This window comes from Pipistrellus hanaki (genome assembly GCF_964339955.1).
Source record: "Pipistrellus hanaki genome assembly, chromosome: 19".
NCBI classification, from domain to species: Eukaryota; Metazoa; Chordata; class Mammalia; order Chiroptera; family Vespertilionidae; genus Pipistrellus; species Pipistrellus hanaki.
The window spans coordinates 1,633,732-1,653,522 of NC_140521.1; the positions used below are offsets into that span (position 1 = coordinate 1,633,732).

The window sequence follows — 19,791 nt, forward strand, 5'->3', positions numbered from 1 at the left end:
AGTGATACCGCACCCGACGCCGCCTGCTCCATGGCCGGTTCCGGACGCCGAGCTCCCCGGGGAGCCCCCCAGGGGCAGCAGGGACCCCAGACCCCGGCGGCGGCGGGGCACATTCCGCGAAGAGCCGCTATGCATCCTAACAACTGCAGGGCGGGGCGGCACTCGGGGAATGACAGCTGGAGGCAGGGCTGGGATGGGGCTGCTGGGAGGCAGGCCTGGCACGCGGGAGGTCCGGGGTCGGAGGGGGGCGCCCTCGGAGGTCCTCCGGCCGGGAACCCCGGGTGTGGCCAAAGGTCTCCGTGCATTTGTGGCGGCTGATCGATGACTCTCTCTCATCGATGTTTCTAGCTCTCTATCCCTCTCTCTTCCTCTCTGTAAAAAAATCAATGAAATATATTTTTTTAAAGTAAATAAAGCACAGAAATAATAAAAAAAAAAAAGACAGAAAAGAAAAAAAGGTGTTTTTAAAAAATATATATATTTTATTGATTTTTCACAGAGAGGAAGAGAGAGGAATAGAGAGTTAGAAACATCGATGAGAGAGAATCATCGATCAGCTGCCTCTTGCACACCCCCTACTGGGGATGTGCCCGCAACCAAGGTACATGCCCTCGACCGGAATCGAACCCGGGACCTTTCAGTCCGCAGGCCGACGCTCTATCCACTGAGCCAAACCGGTCCCGGCAAAAGGTGTTTCTTGAGGAACCATCGAGACCGGTGCCTGCCACCAAGCAGCTGAAGCCCGAGCACGGAGATGCCCTGGAAAGAAAGTAGTTCATCCGCCCAGCGCTCCCCAGCTGGGACTTTCTCACATTCCTTGACAGCTTATCCCCGCAGTTAGCCAGCTTACAGCCAAGATGTTCCTCCATCTGTCCCACAGGGCAGCCCCGCAGCTAATTCCAGCCTCCGCTCCAGGGCTGCCTCGCGTCCCGACTCCCCCACCCTGGCCCCGAGCTGGGTGACATGTGAGAGACACGCCCTCGGAGCCTCCGCCGGCAACTGGGGGTGACGGGACGCAGCGGGGCTGTTCTGAGACGGAGCGTGGCACACAGTAGGACCGACTGCTCCTGGCACGCGGTAGGTCCAGAAAGGGGCAACCACCAATCATAGCAAGGTGACCTGGTTAGCCTGCGTCTCCAGGCTGCTACAACCCACATCTTCAACTGTTTTCCGAAAGGCTCCATTTCCTTTCCTTTTCTTTTTAAAATGTATTTTACTGATTTTTTTTTTTTTACAGAGAAGGGAGAGGGTTAGAGAGTTAGAAACATCGATGAGAGAGACACATCGGTCAGCTGCCTCCTGCACACCCCACCCACTGGGGATGTGCCTGCAACCAAGGTACATGCTCTTGACCGGAATCAAACCTGGGACCCTTCAGTCCACAGGCGGACGCTCCATCCTCTGAGCCGCTCCCGTTTCGGCTATTTCCTTTTCTTTTTGTTTTGTTTGCTCATCCTCACCTGAGGATATGTTCCCACGGATTTTTAGAGAGAGGAGAAGAGAGAGGGAAAGATGAGAGACACATCGATATGGGAGAAACACATCGATTGGTTGCCTCCTCCTGCACACGCCCCGAGGGAGCCTGCAGCCAAGGTACACGCCTTTGACCGGAACAGGACCTGGCAGGCCGGCGCTCTATCCACTGAGCCACACTGGCGAGGGCTATCTGACATGGTTTTAAAAAGACAACCTATGGGGATGGAGAACAGATGGCCAGCGGCAGGAGGAGAGGAGGGCGGTGTGGTTATTAAGGGGGGGTTTTCCGGGGCGATGGAATATTAACTGTATCCTGACTACCCCGAGAAGGCGTTAAAAATCACAGGACTGCCCTCCCGGCCCAAGGAGCCCGTTTTCCCTGTGTGACGAAGTTAAACGTAAATAGATGCCGTCTAAAACGGAGTCAGAGGGACTCTGGGCGCCGGGGGAAGGCCGTGTCCGAAGAGAAGGCGCACACCGGCCAGGCCGGCCAGGCTCCGAGCCGGAATTCTGCCGGGAAGCTCACCGGCTCCAGGAGGAAATGAATCACTGACGCTAACGCAGCCCAAGGAGGAGGCTGAGAGGCGGCTGAGCTGTGCCCGCCCCGCCCCGCCCGCCCGCGGAGGGCCCTCCCCCCGGCGGCAGGGCCTCCAGGTCCCGGACGGAGCAGGCCGGGGGCCAGGGGAGGGTGCCAGGCTGGCCAGGGAGGCTGTTTGTGTGGGTTTGCACCCGCCCATTCCCAAGGGCTCGGAGGCGGCCCCAGGAAGCAAACAGCGCAAAAGGCAGGAAGCAAAGCCCAAGGGCCCGAGCACGCCCGGGGTGTGGCCGCAGGACATGCCCAGGGACGCGGACGGCGGCCCCACACTCCCTGGTGGCACAGGCCGGGAGAGGGCCGAGTCTGGGGTAGGCGCTACCGTCACGTGGCACAGCTGTGGTGCAGGACCGACCACAGGACCCTGCGGGCCCGGAGGTCCCTGGTCCGACCCCCCGACCACCCCCCACCCTGCTGGCACATGCTGCGATGCACGACGGCGAGAATGGGCTACAAATAGAGGTCAAAGGGGAGAGGCATGGTCTGGGGCATCTCAGCTCCTCCAGACCCCCAGGGGTTTCCCCCCAAAAGTCCTGGACAGCGCCCAGCACAGGCTGGCAGGGGGCGCTCAGGCCATGCCCTCACCTCCTGGGCGGGCGGGAGAGCCTGGGGAATGGGCCCTGCAGTCCGCTCTCGGCCTCTGGCCGAGCCCACACCCTGCACCTGGCCTGCCCAGCGCACTGCCAGAGGGCTGTGAGGGGCAGGGTGGGTCCACAGAGCCAGGGGCCCCGGGGTGCCTCCAGAGGAAGTCCCAAAATAACCACAACGCGCTCCTCTGGCCTCGGGGACGGCTCGGGTCCAGGCTGCTCAGCGCCGGGCGCTCTGTTTACGTGCAAGACGGGGACCAGGCACAGGACACGCCTGACACCGAACCGGCTCATTAACAAGGACACACGGCCCTGGCCGGTGTGGCTCAGCGGATAGAGCGCCGGCCTGCGGATTGAAGGGTCCCAGGTTTGATTCCAGTCCAGGGCACGGGCCCAGGTTACAGGCTCCGCCCCCAGTGTGGGGCGTGCAGGAGGCAGCCGACGCAGGACTCGCTCTCATCATCGATGTTTCTCTCTCCCTCCCTCTTCCTTCCTCTCTGACATCAAGGACGCACACACAGGCACACCCATGAGGGGGAGGACGGGTGGCCTCAGCCCGGCTCAGGGCAGACTCGGCCGCCTCCCGCCGGGGCCCGCCCTCCCGGCAGCTGCCCAGCGGACCGCCCGATGCCAGGCCTGCTCGCCAGGCCTCCGAGGCTGCCGCAGGGCGTGTGGCTGAGAGGCCCGGAGCCACCAGAGAGAACGGGAACTCCAGCCCCCTCCAGCCCCCTCCCGCCCCGGGCTCCCCGGCTGCTGCGCCAGGCGCGGGAGGTCTCCGGGTGGGTGGAGGCACCGCAGGGGGCAGGGGTGGGGTGGGCTCCCCTTCACGCCTCTGCCCTCCCTGGGAGAGGGTCTTTCTCACTCACAAGGCCACTCAGAGGGCACTCTGGGGTGCAGGCAGAGCTGAGCTTTATTTTTTTATTTTTATTTTTTAAAAAATATTTTTTCCTTTTCTAAAATATATATATATTAAGTATATTAATATGTATATTAATATATATTAAATACATATTAAATATGTTATGTTAAATATAAATACATTAAATATATATATATTTTAAAATATATTTTATTGATGTTTTACAGAGAGGAAGAGAGAGGGATAGAGAGCTGGAAACATCGATGAGAGAGAATCATCGATCAGCTGCCTCTTGCACAACCCCTACTGGGGATGTGCCCGCAACCCAGGTGCATGCCCTTGACCGGAATCGAACCCGGGACCTTTCAGTCTGCAGGCCGATGCTCCATCCACTGAGCCACACCGGTTTCGGCTAAAAAAATATTTTTATTGATTTCAGAGAGGAAGGGAGAGGGAGAGGGAGAGAAAAACACTGATGATGAGAGAGAGTCATTGATTGGCTGCCTCCTGCATGCCCCACCCTGGGGATCGAGCCTGCAAACCAGGCATGTGCCTCTGGTGGGAATCGAACCCAGGACCCTTCAGTCCGCAGGCCGACGCTCTGTCCACTAAGCCACACCGGCCAGAGCCGGAAGCTGGGCTTTAGAAGGAATGGTGTCCACACTGTGCCCTACCCAGACTGCCAGGCAGGACCCCGGTGCCACGGGCAGGCGTGCCGCTGACACGCCGCGTCACACATGTAAATGCCGTCGGAAAACCCGGCTCTGAGAGCCGCAGGGGCCGGGAGGTGGCCCCGGGCAGCAGGAGCGGCTGCGGCATGGCGGCCCCAGAAGGTGCCGGGCACCGGCCGCGCCCGGCTTCCTGTTGTGGACACGGTGCCTGCGTGTGCCGCTCGGCACCGGCTTCCTCCCGGCCGCATGGAGGGCAGAGATAACCGGCCCTCCCGGCCGGCCGGCCGCCGAGATAAGGGCTCCCAGCACTCCCCCCGACGGGCACCCGGGCCTGGCCGGCCGGCTGCCCCAGGAGAGGCAGGAAGGGCGGCCCCGGAGGCAGGGCCTGCGCCAGGCTTTGCCGGGGGACAGGGAGGGGGGTGGGGGAAGGGCTGGCGCCACCAGATCGCAGCCCCCGGCTGCTCTGTGCGGGAGGCTGGGGGGGCACCATTGGGGTCCGGCCACTGACCCTGCCCTCTCACAGCTGGCGCCACCCCCCAGGGTGCTGGGAGGGGAGACCTGGGGGCTCCTCACCAGCGGAGGTCTGGGTGGCAGACCCCGTCCTCCTGGCCTCCCCTTGTGCCCGCCCCCCGGGGCCGTCGAAGGGCCCAGCCCCCCAGGAGGGCCCATGCTCCCCCTCCCGCCTCGGGTGCATGGGCATCGGGACCCTGCCGGCGCTCTCCTCCATCGCCGGGCACGCGAGGGGCCGCCGTCCCACGGTTCCCACTCTTTGCTCCTTCGCTCTCTCTCCGCCCCCCGGATTATTTTTAAAAAGACCGGGTTTCCTGTTTTCACCGTCTGGCTGGCCGGCCCGTCCGTCCGTCCGTCATCACGGCCATCAGGGCAGCGGCTGGGCGGCGGGCGCGGGCTGGCAGGCCGCAGGCCTCGGGCTCCGTGGAAACCAGGGATTAGCCAGCCGCTCTCGCCGCTCCAACTGGCCGCTCGGTAAACACCGCTCCCCCCCACGCCGGGCGGGGCCCTGACCTCTCCCCCCGGCCGGGGCCTCTCCCTGCAGCCAGGAAACGGGCGATCCATCCCGGCTGCAGGCGGCCCCCTGCCCTCCGAGCGGGATCATCCCGGGACAGAGCAACAGCCTCCCGGCAGGTGCCTGGCCGGGCCTGGCCTCCGCTCCCTCCCCTCCCCTCCGCTCCCCTCCCCGGCTCTGCCCAGCCGTGGGGCCTGGACACTAGCCGGCTGCCTGGGCGGGGAGCCCTGGGCGGGGAGGACCAAGGGCCACCTCACCTGCCCCATTACGTGTGGCCAGCACGCTCTCAGGTCAGCTCCCGCCGTCACTGCCCAGGCTGCCGAGGCCTCGCCTCTGCCCAGGACACACCGCCCCCGGATCAGGAGGTCTCACGCCCCACAGGGCCCTGCGGAGGGACACTGCTGGGCAGGGGGAGTGCCAGCCAGCTTCCTCTGCCTTACCCACTGGGCATCTCACAAACTTTGCCCGGTGGCCCTGGCTGGTGTGGCTCAGTGGGCAGAGCCGTCAGCCTGCGGACGGAAGGGACCCAAGTCCGATCCCCGGTCAGGGCACAGGCCCGGGTTGTGACTCCATCCCCAGTAAGGGGGCGTGCGGGAGGCAGCCGATCCATGATTCTCATCATGGACGTTTCTCTCTCTCCCTCTCCCTCCCTCCCTCTCTGAAAGCAATACAAATATATTTTTAAAAACATCTTGCCCAGAGCATTCTGCAGTTGTTAAGGAAAAAGCTGATACCCAGTGGGGCCAGGGGAGGAAACTCAGTTTCTGGGTACCCCAGGCACTGTCCCAGGTCACCCCTCAGAGCCCTCCCGTGGCCTCGGGGAGAGGCTGACCTCGGGGGGGCTGAGGGGAGCTGGAGGGATTGAGAGAAAAAGAAAAAAAGAGAGAAAAAAAACCTCACGGACATGGACACGTGTTAAAACCGCCAGGGAAGGCGGGGCCGAGGGGTGATGGAGCAGGCAGCGGGGGCTGGGGTGAACACTGAGGGGAGACCTGAGTTGGGGTGAACACACAACAGAGGGAGCAAATGACATGTTGTGGGACTGGGCGCTGCCTGAACTCTGTGTCGTCCTGTTAACTGTCATTACGACAAATTCGGTCAAAAAGGGGACCATCCTTCTCACGGGTGCTTCTGTAGGTGAGAGAGAAGCATGGATCGGCCGCCTCCTGCACACCCCACGCTGCGGATGGAGTCCACAACCCGGGCACCTGCCCTGATCCGGAATCGAACGTTGGCCTCCTGGTTCCTAGGAGGGCGGTGCTCTAACCACTGGGCCGCACCGGCCGGGCAGGACCCAGTGTTTCTCCACAAGGCGGACTCAGGACCCTGGGCCTCAGCGCTTCCTTCTGCAGCAGGCAGGCATGGAGGCCTCTCCTGTCGCAGCCGATGGCCCTGCTCGGGAGGGTGGGAGGGGGGAGAGGGTGGCTACGGCTCACGCCCACGGCCCACGGCCCACGGCCCTGCCCGGAGCCCCGGCCTTCGGGGGCACGCCCTTCCCCGTCCTCACAACCGGCCCGAGCGTGGGCAGAGCCCGGCTTCCGTGTGTTTGTTTATTTAACGTTTTGGGTTTGAAACACTTTCAACCGCGCAGAAGACTCGGGAGAAGAGCACAAAGAGCCGTCTGTCTGGGGAACGGCAGTGACCTAAAAAAAGGAACCGGAGGAAGAGACAGACAGACAGACCGACCGACCGCGTGCCACTGTGCTCCGTGATTTTCACTGGTGCCCGGCCGGCATGGCTCAGTGGTAAGCGCTGACCTAGGAACCAGGAGGTCACGGTTTGACTCCCGGTCAGGGCACAGGCCCAGGACGCAGGCTCCATCCCCAGGGCGGGACATGCAGAAGGCACCGATCCATGGTTCTCTCTCATCATGGATGTTTCTCTCTCTCTCTCCTCTCCCTCCCTCTCTCTTTTTCTTCCTCTCTGAAATCAATAAAAAATATTTTGTAAAAGGTGGCATACTCATAAATGGATTATTATTCAGCTCTAGAGCAGGAGGCAATTCTGACACACGTGCGAGTGTGGATGAGCCTTAGAGACAGCGGGCACAGAAGGGCGGCCACCGAGGGTTTTGCTGGGTGAGAGGCACTGAGCGCCGTCGGACGCACAGAGCCAGAGCAGAGGAGCCGGCACCGGGGCCGGGCGGGCGGGGGGAGGCTGGGGTGTGCTGGGGACAGTCTCCCTGCGGGAAGATGAAGGCGTTCTGGCGACGGCTGGTGGGGATGGTTGCTCAATTCGGCGCCTAGCCTTCGTGCCAGTGACCTGTACCCTCTTACACATTCTTTCCCAACCGACAAAGAAAAGGGGCAAAAGCAAAGGCCGGGACCCCCTCCCCGGGCGGGTCTGGACGGCTGACACTCACCAGCACAGGCCGCGAGCCACAGGGTCCCCCCAAGCACCGGTGGCCCCTGGGACGGCCGCCTGCTCCCGGCTCCCTGCCCCCGGCTCCCTGTCCCCGGCCCGGCCAGGCCCATCAATGCCCAGGCAGGCCCTCCCTACGGATTCCCCCACACGCACCCCGCAGAGAACACACACTCCGTGGGCTCCTCGGCGCCACGCGGAGGCCGTGAGCAGCCAGGCTGGGGTGCGGAGGCTCAGCTACGGGGTTCCCTTCTCCTCGGCGCCATGGGCTCGAGTGTCCCCCAAAAGGTCACGGGCACAGAAGGGCTCTGTTCCCAAGAAAAACAAAACCGGTCAGAAAAAAAAAAACAAAAACACCACGTGGAAACAAACATGCTGGGCTTCCCCAACTCCGATGGAAAAGGCAGCTCTTCACTGTCCTCTCGGCCACTTAAAAAAAAACACACAACACGCCAAAAACACACACCAGCCCAAACCGGTGTGGCTCTGTGGATAGAGCGTCGGCCTGCGGACTGAAAGGTCCCAGGTTCGATTCCGGTCAGGGGCATGTACATTGGTCGCGGGCACATCCCCGGGGGGGGGGTGTGCAGGAGGCGGCTGGCCGATGTTTCTCTCTCATCGACCTTTCTAGCTCTCTGACCCTCTTCCTTCCTCTCTGTGGAAAAATCAATAAAATATATTTTAAAAAAAACAAAACACACACACACACACACACCAAAAACACACACCGGCAGCCAGTGGTGCCACGCTCGCACCCCCTCCTGCTATCGGTCCTGACACAGAGAACGGCGGGTCCCCGGGCGGCGTCTCACCGAGCCGCGACGGCCAGCCCCTGGGTGGGTGACTCCTACGGGTGATTTCTCGTCTGCAGATGAGGAGACAGCGTCCTCCGTCAACTCTCAGGCGCGCATTTTTCTTTGTGAATGCACTTTTATTGATGTCAGGAAGGGAGAGGGGGAGAGAGAAACATCGAGGAGGAGAGAGAATCACGGATCGGCTGCCTCCTGTGCGCCCCGCGCTGGGGATGGAGCCGGCAACCCGGGCCTGTGCCCTGACTGGGAATCGAACCGTGACCTCCTGGGTCGTGGGTTGATGCTCAACCACGGAGCCACGCCGGCCGGGGTCTGCTGGCACCCTGATCGTGGCCGTTTATAGCCTTCAAAACAGCGAGGAACAAAAGGATGTTACGTATAAGCCAGCCGGTCTGTGGTATTCTGGGACAGCAGCCCAAATGGACTGATCAGAGCTTTGATCGATGAGTGACGTATCTTTAAAAACTTTTCATTCCACCCAGCTGGCTGGGGGCTTTAGCAGTGAAGCGTTGACCTCGGAGCCGGGAGGTCCCCGGTTCGATTCCCGGTCAGGGCACAGGCCCGGGTTGCGGGCTCCATCCCCCGTCGGGGGCGTGCAGGAGGCAGCCGGTCCGTGATTCTCTCTCCTCACGGGTGCTTCTCACTCCCCTCTCCCTTCCTTTCTGAGATCAATAAAAATATATTTTAAAAGACAAACAAATAAAGAAAACCGTTCATGATGGAAAATTTCAAACACATACAAGAAAGAAAGAACAGAGAGTGTCCTGGCTACCCCGGGCCCTGTCACCCGATTCCTGTGACGATTCACCCGGGACCGGCCTCGTTTCCGGGGACCCACCGTCAGCACGGGGAGCGGCGGAGAGCCGGGGAGCTGGCACCCAGGGGGCCGGGGAGCTGGCACCCAGGGGGCCGCCTCCCTCCGGAGCAGAGCGGGTTCCTGGAGGGGAGCGGCCTCGGGAAGAGGGAAGACCGACCCTTCCGGCCTCGCAGGTTCCAGGAGCCGTCACGTGAGCCGCTGAACACGGATGTGAGCCGCCCACACACGGCTCAGCCGCCTCCTGCCGTCATCACCAGGAATCCGGGGCGGCTCCCCGCAGAACGGGGGCCATCGGGGCCCACGGGCCGAACCCAGCCCGTCAACACCTGCTTCCGTGTGACCAGGGGCCTGAGGATGTTTTGTTTTGTGTGTGTGTGTGTTTTTTAAATATATATTTTATTGCTTCTTTTTTTTTTTTTTTACAGAGAGGAAGGGAGAGGGATAGAGAGCTAGAAACATCGATGAGAGAGAAACATCTATCAGCCGCCTCCTGCACACCTCCCACTGGGGATGTGCCCGCCACCAAGGTACTACATGCCCTTGACCGGAACTGAACCCGGGACCTTTCGGTCCGCAGGCCGACGCTCTATCCACTGAGCCACACCGGTCAGGGCCTGAGGACGGTTTTAAACGACCCCACGGGAGATGGTCCCTGGAAGCTGCTCCTGTCCCACAGCCTGGATGTGGCCGCTCAGCCACACCGTCCTCCATGAGTTACTACCTGGCCCTTTAAGAGGAGGCCCGCCAGGCCCAGTGCTGCAGGACAAAGCGCAGAGGCTCGAATGACCCAACACCCGCCTCTGGTTGAACGCCAGAGCCTGCCACGGGCGGGCGGACAGACGCGCCCCCCTCCCTGCGGGGTGCAGTGGGGCGCAGATCCTGGCCGGAGCGTGTGGGATCCCGTTACAAAGCGGAAAGCCGAAGTCCCCGGATCAGGGGGTGGGTGTCTCTTTCCTGCAAGACCACAGAACAGGCACACAGGACCAGCCAGCCAAGCACGCCAGGTGGAAAGACAGTTCTGAAGGAGCCCGGCCGGCGTAGCTCAGTGGTGAGCGCCAACCTATGAGCCAGGAGGTCTTAGGTTCAATTCCCAGTCAGGGCACAGCCCAGGTTGCGGGCTCGATCCCCAGGGTGGGGCGTGCAGGAGGCAACCTATCCGTGATTCTCTCTCATATGGATGTCTCTCTGTCTCTCTCTGTCTCTCTCTGTCTCTCTGTCTCTCTCTCTCTCTCTCTCGCTCCCTCTCTGAAATCAATGAAAATCTACTGAAAGGAAAGGAAGTTGTGAAGGAAACGCAGACCAGCACGGGGGCCTCCTCTCCGGCCAGCACGGATGCCCTCCTGTCCCCGTGCCGTCCAGACAGACCAGCCCATCCCGGGGCCGGCCGGCTGGGCGCCAGGGCAGGCCCCACTCCGGCTGGCACTGGGCATGCCCAGAGCGCTGCCCCTGCGGGACGCGAGCCTCGGCCTCTGACCCCGGGTGGGGCCTCGGTGACGAAGGGCCGCGATGGCTCCCAGGGACCCACGTCCCTCCAGCACCGCGGCGCCGAGATGCACGCAGCCGGCACCGCGCACGTGAGCCCAGCGGGTGTCAGCGCGAGAGAGAGCCCCCGCCTGGGGCTCCTGGCCACGCAGGGCTGCTCCGCTGGCTGGGCACCAGCTGGCACTGCCAGGCCTCCCCCTGCCAACCACCTGCCCGGACACCGTCACCTCTGCCCTGGCAGACGCCTCCCTGCGGCCCGGCTCCGCATGCCGGCTCCCGGCCCAGGGCACCCCTGTCCGGCTCCTGAGCGCCCGTGCCAGCCCTGGGCTGACCCGAGGGGTTTGCTGACCCCCGTGCCTCCAGCTAGTGGGGCAGGCAAGGAAGCTGACAATCAACCAGAGCCGGCGTGCCCTCAGAGCCAAATCCTCCCCAGCCCAGCCGCCCCGGCCCCGGCCCCCGCAGGCAGCCGGACCCAATCGGGGTCTTACGCAGAGACGGCGCTGGGACGCTTGCCAACGAGGTTTTCCGAGCGATTTCCTCCCGGGATCGCGGGATGACATGATTTAATTCGGAATCACAACGCTAACGGGGTCCGAGGAGAGGCCGCCGCAGAGACAGGTGGGCAGCCCGGGCCCAGGGCATGGGAGCCATCTGCCTCTGCACCCGAGCGGCAGCCGACCACGGAGCGAGGACGGGGAACGCGGAGCAGGGGAAGGAAAAGGGGGCGCCCCCTCGCTCTAGAGCCACACCCCGGGGAGGGGGGCCGATCCTCCTGGGCGGCTGGCTCGCAGCTGCAGTGAGTCCTCCCACAAGCCCATGGGTGCCCGCTGCCATGGGGGACACCTGGCCAGTGTCAGACACAGCCAGTCCTCCTCCCCGCAGCCCGTGGCACCCCACTGCCCCCCCCTCCAACGGCAGCCGCCTTGCTGTGTCTGCCCCCCCCCCCAGCCCGCACAGCCGCACTGACTCGCCGCAGGTGCTCAGGCACAGGGAGGCGTCTGAGCGGACCAACGCAGCAGCAGCCTCGGGGCCTGGCCGGGCTGTTACCAGCGTCTCTCCCGTCTGTCAACCCCTTCCCCACCTCAGCGTCCCGCGTCCTCGGGGCTTCCCTCCGAGCCAGGCAGGACCTCCCGGGGCCAGGATGGACTGGACCCCACTGGGGGTCCAGCCCACATTTCCTGGGCATGTGCCCTTGACTGGAACCCTTCAGTCTGCAGGCCGATGCTCTATCCACTGAGCCAAACTGGGTAGGGTAGCGATTTTTTTTAATTTTAATTTTTTTTTAACGACAGCAGAGGCTGGGCTGCAGTCTACACGGGCAGCCAGGATGAGGGCCAGCCGAGCACCCAGTTTCCCACAACCACTCTGCTGACATCTCCGGGCTCGGCAGCATGGAGCAGAGAAAAGCTATGAAGCTATGCACACACACACACACACACACACACACACCCCAGAGCCCAGGCACTTGCATGGACACAGACGTGAGCTCCTAACGTCACGTGCTGACCTGCTGACCCAGAGGCCGCCGTCAAGATAAAAAGCCCCAGGCCTTTCCCAGGCAAACCGCAGCCCAGCCCAGCGTGACAAAAACCCTCAGCCCTGGCCGGTGTGGCTCCGTGGACAGAGCGTCAGCCTGCTCCAGAGGGTCAAGGGCTGGACTCCTGTCAAGGGCATAGACCTTGGTTGTAGACTCTTCTGAAGCTGCACCCTGGCTGGGGTGCATGCAGGAGGCAACCCATCGATGTGTCTCTCTCCAATCGATGTTTCTCTCACATCCATGTTTCTCTCCGCCTCTCCCTCTCTCTTCCACTCTCCCTAAAAATCCATGGGAAAATATCCTCGGACGAAGATTAAAAAAACAATAAAAACACAATAAAACAAAAAACACCTCGAAGCTTCAAAACAGAACAGCTCTAAAAGGGAACAGCCGAGGCCGGCCCCTGGGCCTCACCCCCGGCTCCCGGCTGGTCTGTGCCCGGAGCCTGCGCACAGGAGGGCGTGGGTGTCTGAGCTCCCACCGCGGGGCCTGCGGGGCCCAGGATGGCCCCACCGGCCAGTCCCGCCTCGGCCTTTGATGTCCGAGGTCTCATTAGCGGGCAGGCCCCGTCCTGCCCCGTGGGAAAAGTTCCAGAAACACGGTGACCTCCTCCCCGAGGAGTGGCTGATTCACGCACACGCTGGAGGGCGCGGCGTGCTCGGGGGGAGAGAGAAGCAACAGCCGCTTCCCACCCCCCTCCCGCCTGTCCCCTGCCCGCCCGGGGCGGCTCGGCTGGGGCACTCTGGTCTGGGGGCCTGTGTCTCTCTCTCTCTCTCTCTCTCTTTTTTTTTAAATTAAATTATTATCTGTGTACATATTTTACCACTGCCCCCCCCCCCTTACATGCCCTCCCTCCCCAGAGTTTTGTGTCCCTTGGTTGTACTTATACGCATGTACACAAGTCCTTTGGTGGATCTCTTATCTCCCCCAGACGTCTCTCTCTTTTTAAAATATACTTCTTTATTGATTTCAGAGAGGAAGGGAGAAGGAGAGAGATAGAAACATCAATGATGAGAGAGAATCACTTCCTGCACACCTCCTACTGGGGATCAAGCCCGCAACCCAGGCACGTGCCCTTGGCCGGAATTGAACCTGGGACCCTTCAGTCTGCAGGCTGGCGCTCTATCCACTGAGCCACACCGGCTCTATCCTGAGCCAAACGTGGCTGGGGGCCACGTCTCTGTCCATCTGTCAATCGCACCCGGACAGCTGACTGACAGCGTGTACCTGCCAATGAGAAAGCGGGCCCCTCGCTGGGGTCCTGGCCGTCCAGCCCAGCGGCCCAGCCCAGCAGTGGCCACGCCCCCAGCAAGCAGGGGCGCTTCCTGAGCAGTTAGAACAAGTGCCTCCCCATTCACCTCCCCTGCCGGTTTCTGGAACCCGACACCCCAGCTGCCCAGGGCTGGAGAGGCAAGCACAGGGCTCCCCGGGCTGGGAGGCCCCGTCCCCCACTTCCTCACACACCCCTTTCTGGAGCCCCACACTCCGCTTTCGTTGGTTTGTTGTTGTTGTTCTAACCCTCACACAAGGATATATTTTCCCATTGATTTTCAGAGAGTGGAGAGAGAGAGACATCGATGTGAGAGAAGCACACCGATGGGCTGCCTCCTGTATACACGAGCCCTGACCCAGGGAAGAGCCCACGACCCAGGTACATGCCCTTGACGGGAATCGAACCCGGGACCCTGCGGTCTGCAGGCGGGTGCTCTATCCACTGAGCCACACCAGCCACAGAGCCCACACACACGGCTTTCTAGAGCCTGGTCCAGCCCTTCCTGGGGCCTCGCTCGCTCGCTCTTCCACAGACTGGGGTCTGCCGTGGCGACTCGCGCCATCTGGCCTCGGAAGCAGGGCCACAGGAGGGGAAACCAGACACCAGGTGTATGTTCACCATCGGGACCCAGAGCCTCAGGCTGCACCCGCGGTGGCCCCCCAGCTGCTCTGGGGTGAGCACAGGCCGCCCGGTTGCTCCGCAGCGAGCTGCCGGCCACAGGCCTCCTTCCCCGGCTCCCACCAGCCCGGCCAAGAGCTCGGCGGCCTCAGATCTCAGACCCTTACCCCCAGGGTGCTGGCTTCCAGAACGTTCACCTTATAGGCACGTATGCACCATATGTGTAACATGCAGACAACCTCCTCCTGTCGTGTCGGCTCCCCAGCGGACCCAGCAGCGCCGTCTGCACGGCAGCATCAGGCATGAAGGGGAGGAGAATCTGCAAAAGCTTTTCTCCAGCCATGGCGGAGCTCTGCAGTCAAGCATCCCCATGGAGCTGTCCGTCCCTGGCCCCGTCCTCTCCTCCCAGCGCCCCCGCGGCTGGCTCCTGGCCACCGGGAGACGCCTCCTCCCAGCACGCCCTGGTCACCGGCCTGGCTCCCCGGACCAGGAGCCGGACGCGCCGTGCAAGAGGCTGGCTCCTGGGTCACACCTGCCCCGCCAGGCACGCCCCTCTGCGTCTCCCACGGCCTGCTCACAGGTGGGCAGGGCAGCAGGTACCCTCCACCCCGGCCCCTGACTGTTAGGACAGAAAAGGTGGGTGGAGGGCCATGCCTTGCCAGCAAGCCTGCCCTCGGGGACTCCCCCCCCCCCCGCCAAACCCAGGACATGTGGGAAGTTAGAGAACCCCTTTCTCTGGCAGATTTGCAAAGCGAGAGAGGAACAACACTTCTGGAGCACATGTGTCAAACACAAGGCCCGCGGGCCAAATCCAGCCCGCCAGGCCTTGCAATGTGGCCCGCACCGCGCTGTCATCACTGCACTCCACTGTCAGTTTATGACATTGTCAGTTTATGACTGTTCAGTAAACCATTCGGCCCGCGATTTAGGCTGGATTTTAGATTTTGGCCCCTTCTCTGATTGAGTTCGACACCCCTACTCTGGAGGCTGGCCCTCCGTGGCCGCCCGCAGGCAGGCAGGGCCGGCAGATCCCTGTCAGGCACTTAGAGTTCCGTGGCCGCCTCCACACCAGACGGAAAATGACCTGCTAGGCGGCCGGGCTCCTGACACGCAGCACCACGGCCGTCCGGCACAGCAAGTCCCCGTACGTGTGCACAACAGCTGACGGAGGTCCCCTCCCCTCCTGGGGGGGGGGGGTGGCTTGTGCCCTCTCTCTGGAGACCCGCCTCACCCCACTGTCGGCAGAGAGAGCAGCCCCAGCCCCTCGGCTGGCCGCCGGACCCTGGGTGGGTTATTTAGGGCTGTGCGTCTGCCTCACACCCCCTCGGGCCGACCAGCCGATGGCATGTAATTATAATGATCTTGCTCCTCTGACCACTTCGCTACACAGGTGGGGGGTGTCGCATCTCCGGGCCCCACACCCCGGCAGGTGCGCCTCCTCGGGCCCCAGCCACCACCCCTGTATCTGCTGAGCTACAAGGAGGCGAAAGGGCGAGACGGGAAAAGCATGTTCCCGGGGACCCACGCACATCACCAGCACTCCCAGCTCCTTCCTTCTTTTTCTATGTTTTTTCTTCTCTTTTACTTACTGATATAGTTCCTTTACTTACTGATTTCAAAGAGGAAGGGAGAGGGAGAGAAACATCCGTGATGAGAAAGAATCATGGCCCGGCTGCCTCCTGCACGCCCCCCCACTGGGGATGGAGCCCGCCACCAGGGCCTGTGCCCCCACCGACCGGGGATGGAACGGTGACCTCCTGGTTCCTAGGTGGACGCTCCACCGCGGAGCCACGCCGGCCGCCCAGCTCGTTAATGACAGCCTCTGGAATGCGTCCTCCTGTTCCCAAAACAAGGGAGTCATCCTTCCCGAGGCAGGACACCTCGTAAAGCGTGACCCAGACTTCGCTCCCACCCTGCCGATGACCTAAGTGCTCCGGGGCCTCGGAGGGCCAAGCCGGCCGGCTGGCTGGCTGGCTCACTCGGGCCCCAGCTGGCCGGGCAGGGCGGGTACCCAGTGGCCGCAGGGCAACCCTCCAGGCCCCAGACGAGCCCATGTGCCTACAAAGCAGGTTTCTCAACGCCACAGCCTTCCTCCACCACCCCTAGAGTCTCGTCCAGTCCAGCGGCCTCTGGTCCCACACGCGGCCCCTCCGCCCCGCCCCCCACGAAGGCTCCGCCCGCAGCCCCGCCAGCTGCCCATGGAAACCCGGCAGCGGGATCGGAGGCACCTGAACCAAACAGGACGGAGCGCTGATCCCAAAAAGGCGGCGGCTCCGGAGCCAAAAATAGCCTCACTCGCTTCGAGAGGGCTCTGACCAATGAAGCACATACAACTCCATCAGCAGAAAAAAAAGGAAAATCAATGAAGCGGAAAACCAGTTCAGTCCAACAGGGACTGGGCTCCGGGAGCTTCCCGACAGGCTCACCCCCACCCACCCTCCTCCCTGCCCCAGTTACAAACTGGCTCACACCCAGCCCCATCACCCCCATGCCCACGGTGTGTGCACACAGCCCAGAAGGGGCAGACACGGGTCGGGGCCAGACGGGCACTGGGAGCCGAACATCAGCCCCGGTGAGCCCTGGTCCTCGGGGCGCCCCGGAGGCGGGAGCCGGGGGAGGGACCGACCACCGGAGCCGGCGAGTGAGTAACGATGGGTGACTGCCCCCACCAGGCCGGGCGGATGGGAACGGGTGTGGCTCTCCGCCCCCACTCCCACCCGCCCCCTCGGTGTTCTCGGGGGCCCACTGAGTCAGAACTACCTGTCACCCCACTTCCTCCTCATCTGCATCTTCACCTGCTGTGACTTGACTTGGGCCGCTGGCTGGCTGGCTGGCTGGCTAGCGAACCCCACACTGGCATGGCTAGCGCCTCTAGGGTTCCCCCAATGTGTCATCTAACTCTTCCGGGACGGGAATGGGGGGATGCCCAGCACACAATCCATCGGGGATAAAAGCACCAGATCTAGCCGGTGGCGGCGGAGAAACCCTCTTTATTGACAGGGTCCCCAGGGCCTAGGGGAGTGAGGGGTGGCTGCCCAGAGCATCCTGGGACCCAGCCCCACACTTCAGAACCCAAGGAACCGGCGGCCTCCGGTCCCACACACCGCCCCCTCCTCCCACCGCCACCCCATTCCCAACCCCAGGAACCGGCCCTGGGAGGACGGAGGGCGGGGATGGCTGGTCCAGGCGCAGGGACCTGCAGGGTTCGAACCCTTCTGGTCCTCAGCAGCACCAGACACTCCCCCCAGCTGCACCTGCCCATGCCTCCTGGCCTGGGGCATCCCCCCCTTTCCCAGTCCCTCCTGCAGGCTCCGTCCTTCCCAGCCAGGGGGGCCGGGGTGAAGCCCCCCAGACTTCGGCCGGCGATGGCGGGGGCACCCACCTGCGTCTCCGGGGAAGGCGCTGTCCCCGTCGCTGGGCCAGATCTGCCCGGTCTTGCGCACGCCCACGATGGTGGCCTCGGACACCACGACGGGGCCGTGGCGGTGGCGCCGGGGGCACTGCGGCGTGGGCGGCGGGCTGGGGCCGCTGTCCAGCGACTGCTGCGAGGTCTGCGAGGGCGAGCGGCTCCGGTCGCGGCCCGGGGGGCGGCGGCGGCCGGCGGGGCTCGGGGACATGCGGCCGGACTGACCGCCGGACGACACGTCCTCCTCCTCCTCCTCCTCCTCGCTGGACGTGAGGTTCTCGTTGGAGCTGCAGTCCGGCGTGTAGCCGCCGCCGCTGTCCTCGAAGCTGCGGGGCGAGTAGGAGCGGCGCGGCCAGGTCAGGCGGCGCTCCGGCGGGGGCTCCGCGGCGGCGGCGGCGCTGCTCTGGCTGCGCAGGAGCCCCGGGGCGCCCCCGGCCTCGCCCCCCGCCGCCGGCGGGCCGCCCACGAAGACGCTCTGGTAGGGCTGGTGCGGCTCCAGGGCCGGCCAGGCGGCGGCCGGCACCAGGTTGTCCCGGAGGAAGCGCGCGTTCAGCTCGGCGTCCTCGTAGTCGCCGTCCAGGCCGCGGGGCGGGCTGTCGGCGGGGCGCGCGCGGGGCTGTGCGAGGGGCGCGCCCCGCTGGCCCCTGCGGCGCTCCAGCTGCATGGCCTGGCTGCCCAGCGAGCTGATGCGCTCCGACACCTCCTTGTCGTTGACCTTCACCAGCCCGCGCTCGTGGTGGAACTCGACGTTCACGTAGAAGGGCTTGTCGACGGCGGGGTCGGCCTTACGGGCCCTCTCGAAGTTGGAGCGGAGCGCCGCCACGCTGGTGGGGGGGCCCCCGCGGTCGTTCCGGTCGTCCCGGTCGGCGGGCCCGGGCCGGCGGGCGGGCGCGGGCCTGGCGGCTTTGCCCGGGGAGCCCTCTCCGTCGGGCCGGGCCTCGGGCGGCTCCTCGGCCGGAGGAGGAGGAGGCGGCGGCGGCGGGTCGGCGCCGTCGGGGGGCGGCGCGGGGCGCGGCGCGGGCGCGCGGGGCTCGGCGGCGGCGGCGGCGGCGGGGCCGTCGGGGGGCTGCGCGGCGCCCCGGAAGCCCCAGCGCTGGCGGTCGTAGCTCTTCCGCTCCTTGGCCAGCAGCGTCTGCAGGTAGATCATGCGGAAGCGCTCCTGGTTCACCTCGCGCTCCAGCCGCCGGATGGAGGCCCGGCAGCGCTCCAGCTCCTGCTCGATGTCGCCCGCCGAGCGCAGCTCCATGCGCGGCGGCTCCGAGTCCGGGAACTGCGCCCGCCACGCCTCGGCGAAGCCCACCGGGTCCACCATGGCGCGGCCGCTCACCTGCGCCGCCCGGCGGCCGCTGCGCGCGGGGCGGGCGGGGGTGGGGGGGAGGACCCGGCTCAGCGGCGGCGGCGCGGCGGCCTCAGGCCCGGCCCCGGGCGCCCGGCGCCCCCCATGGCCCCGCGAACAATGCCCGCCCCCTCCCGGCAGGTGAGGCGGCCTGGGCTCCGGGCGCGCGGGCGGGCGGGGCGGGCGCGGGTTAGGGTGCGGGGGGGACGGGCGCGGGCGGGGGTGCGGGTGCGGGTGCGGGTGCGCGCTCGGCTATTGTGTGCGGGGCGGGCCGCGCTGCCCCCGCCGCGCCGGGCGCCGCTCGTCCGAGGCCGCCGCCCGCGCGCCCCTCTCCGCCTGCATCCGGGCCGCCGCCTCCCGCCGCCCGCCCCGCCCGCCGCTCCGGCCACTCTGCGCGGCCCGCACCGGCGCCGCAGGAAGGGGAGGGCCGGGGGCGGCGGCTGACGGCGCCGGGCGGGCCTCTTAAAGGGGCCGCGCCGCCGAGGCGCCCGCGGAGGGGCGGGGAGAGGCGGGGAGAGGGGGGCGGGGGGCGGGGAGGCCTCGCCCACCGCGAGCCGCTGCCCTCCTGGTCCCTGCGCTCCGCTGGAAGCAGGCCCCGGCGGCGAACCCTGCGTCCACCCCAGAGGCCCTCCTGCACCCCGGGGCCGGGCACACCTGGCCCCTGTTTCCCATGCCCCGGGCCACGCAGCAGCCTGAGGGTGGAGCTGGGAGGGAGGGGTAGAGGCAGGTCACTCATTCTGGAAGGGCCAGGCTGGGCTGCCCAATGCCCGCAGCGGCCCTGGGTGCCAGGCTGGGGTGGGTGATGAAGCAACAGCTGCCAAACAGGATCCGCACAGAGAGAATCCACAGGAATTTCTCCCCAGGCCACTCAGCACCACACCTTCCTTCCCTTAGTCCCGTTCCAGATGTTTGTCCGCCCCCCACCCCAGTCTCTCCTTCA

The 19,791-nt window shown here is 64.5% G+C and overlaps 1 protein-coding gene across 1 annotated transcript in view; it reads right to left on the bottom strand.

The window, feature by feature from the left end:
* Positions 1–19,243, bottom strand: part of BCR (BCR activator of RhoGEF and GTPase) — a 53,231-nt gene extending 33,988 nt beyond the window's left edge. The window contains exon 1 of the mRNA XM_084867413.1: positions 17,492–19,243. Coding sequence (XP_084723539.1) covers positions 17,492–18,827 — 1,336 coding nt within the window. The 5' untranslated portion in view covers positions 18,828–19,243. The remainder of the gene's footprint in view (positions 1–17,491) is intronic.
* Positions 19,244–19,791: the final 548 nt, after the last annotated feature.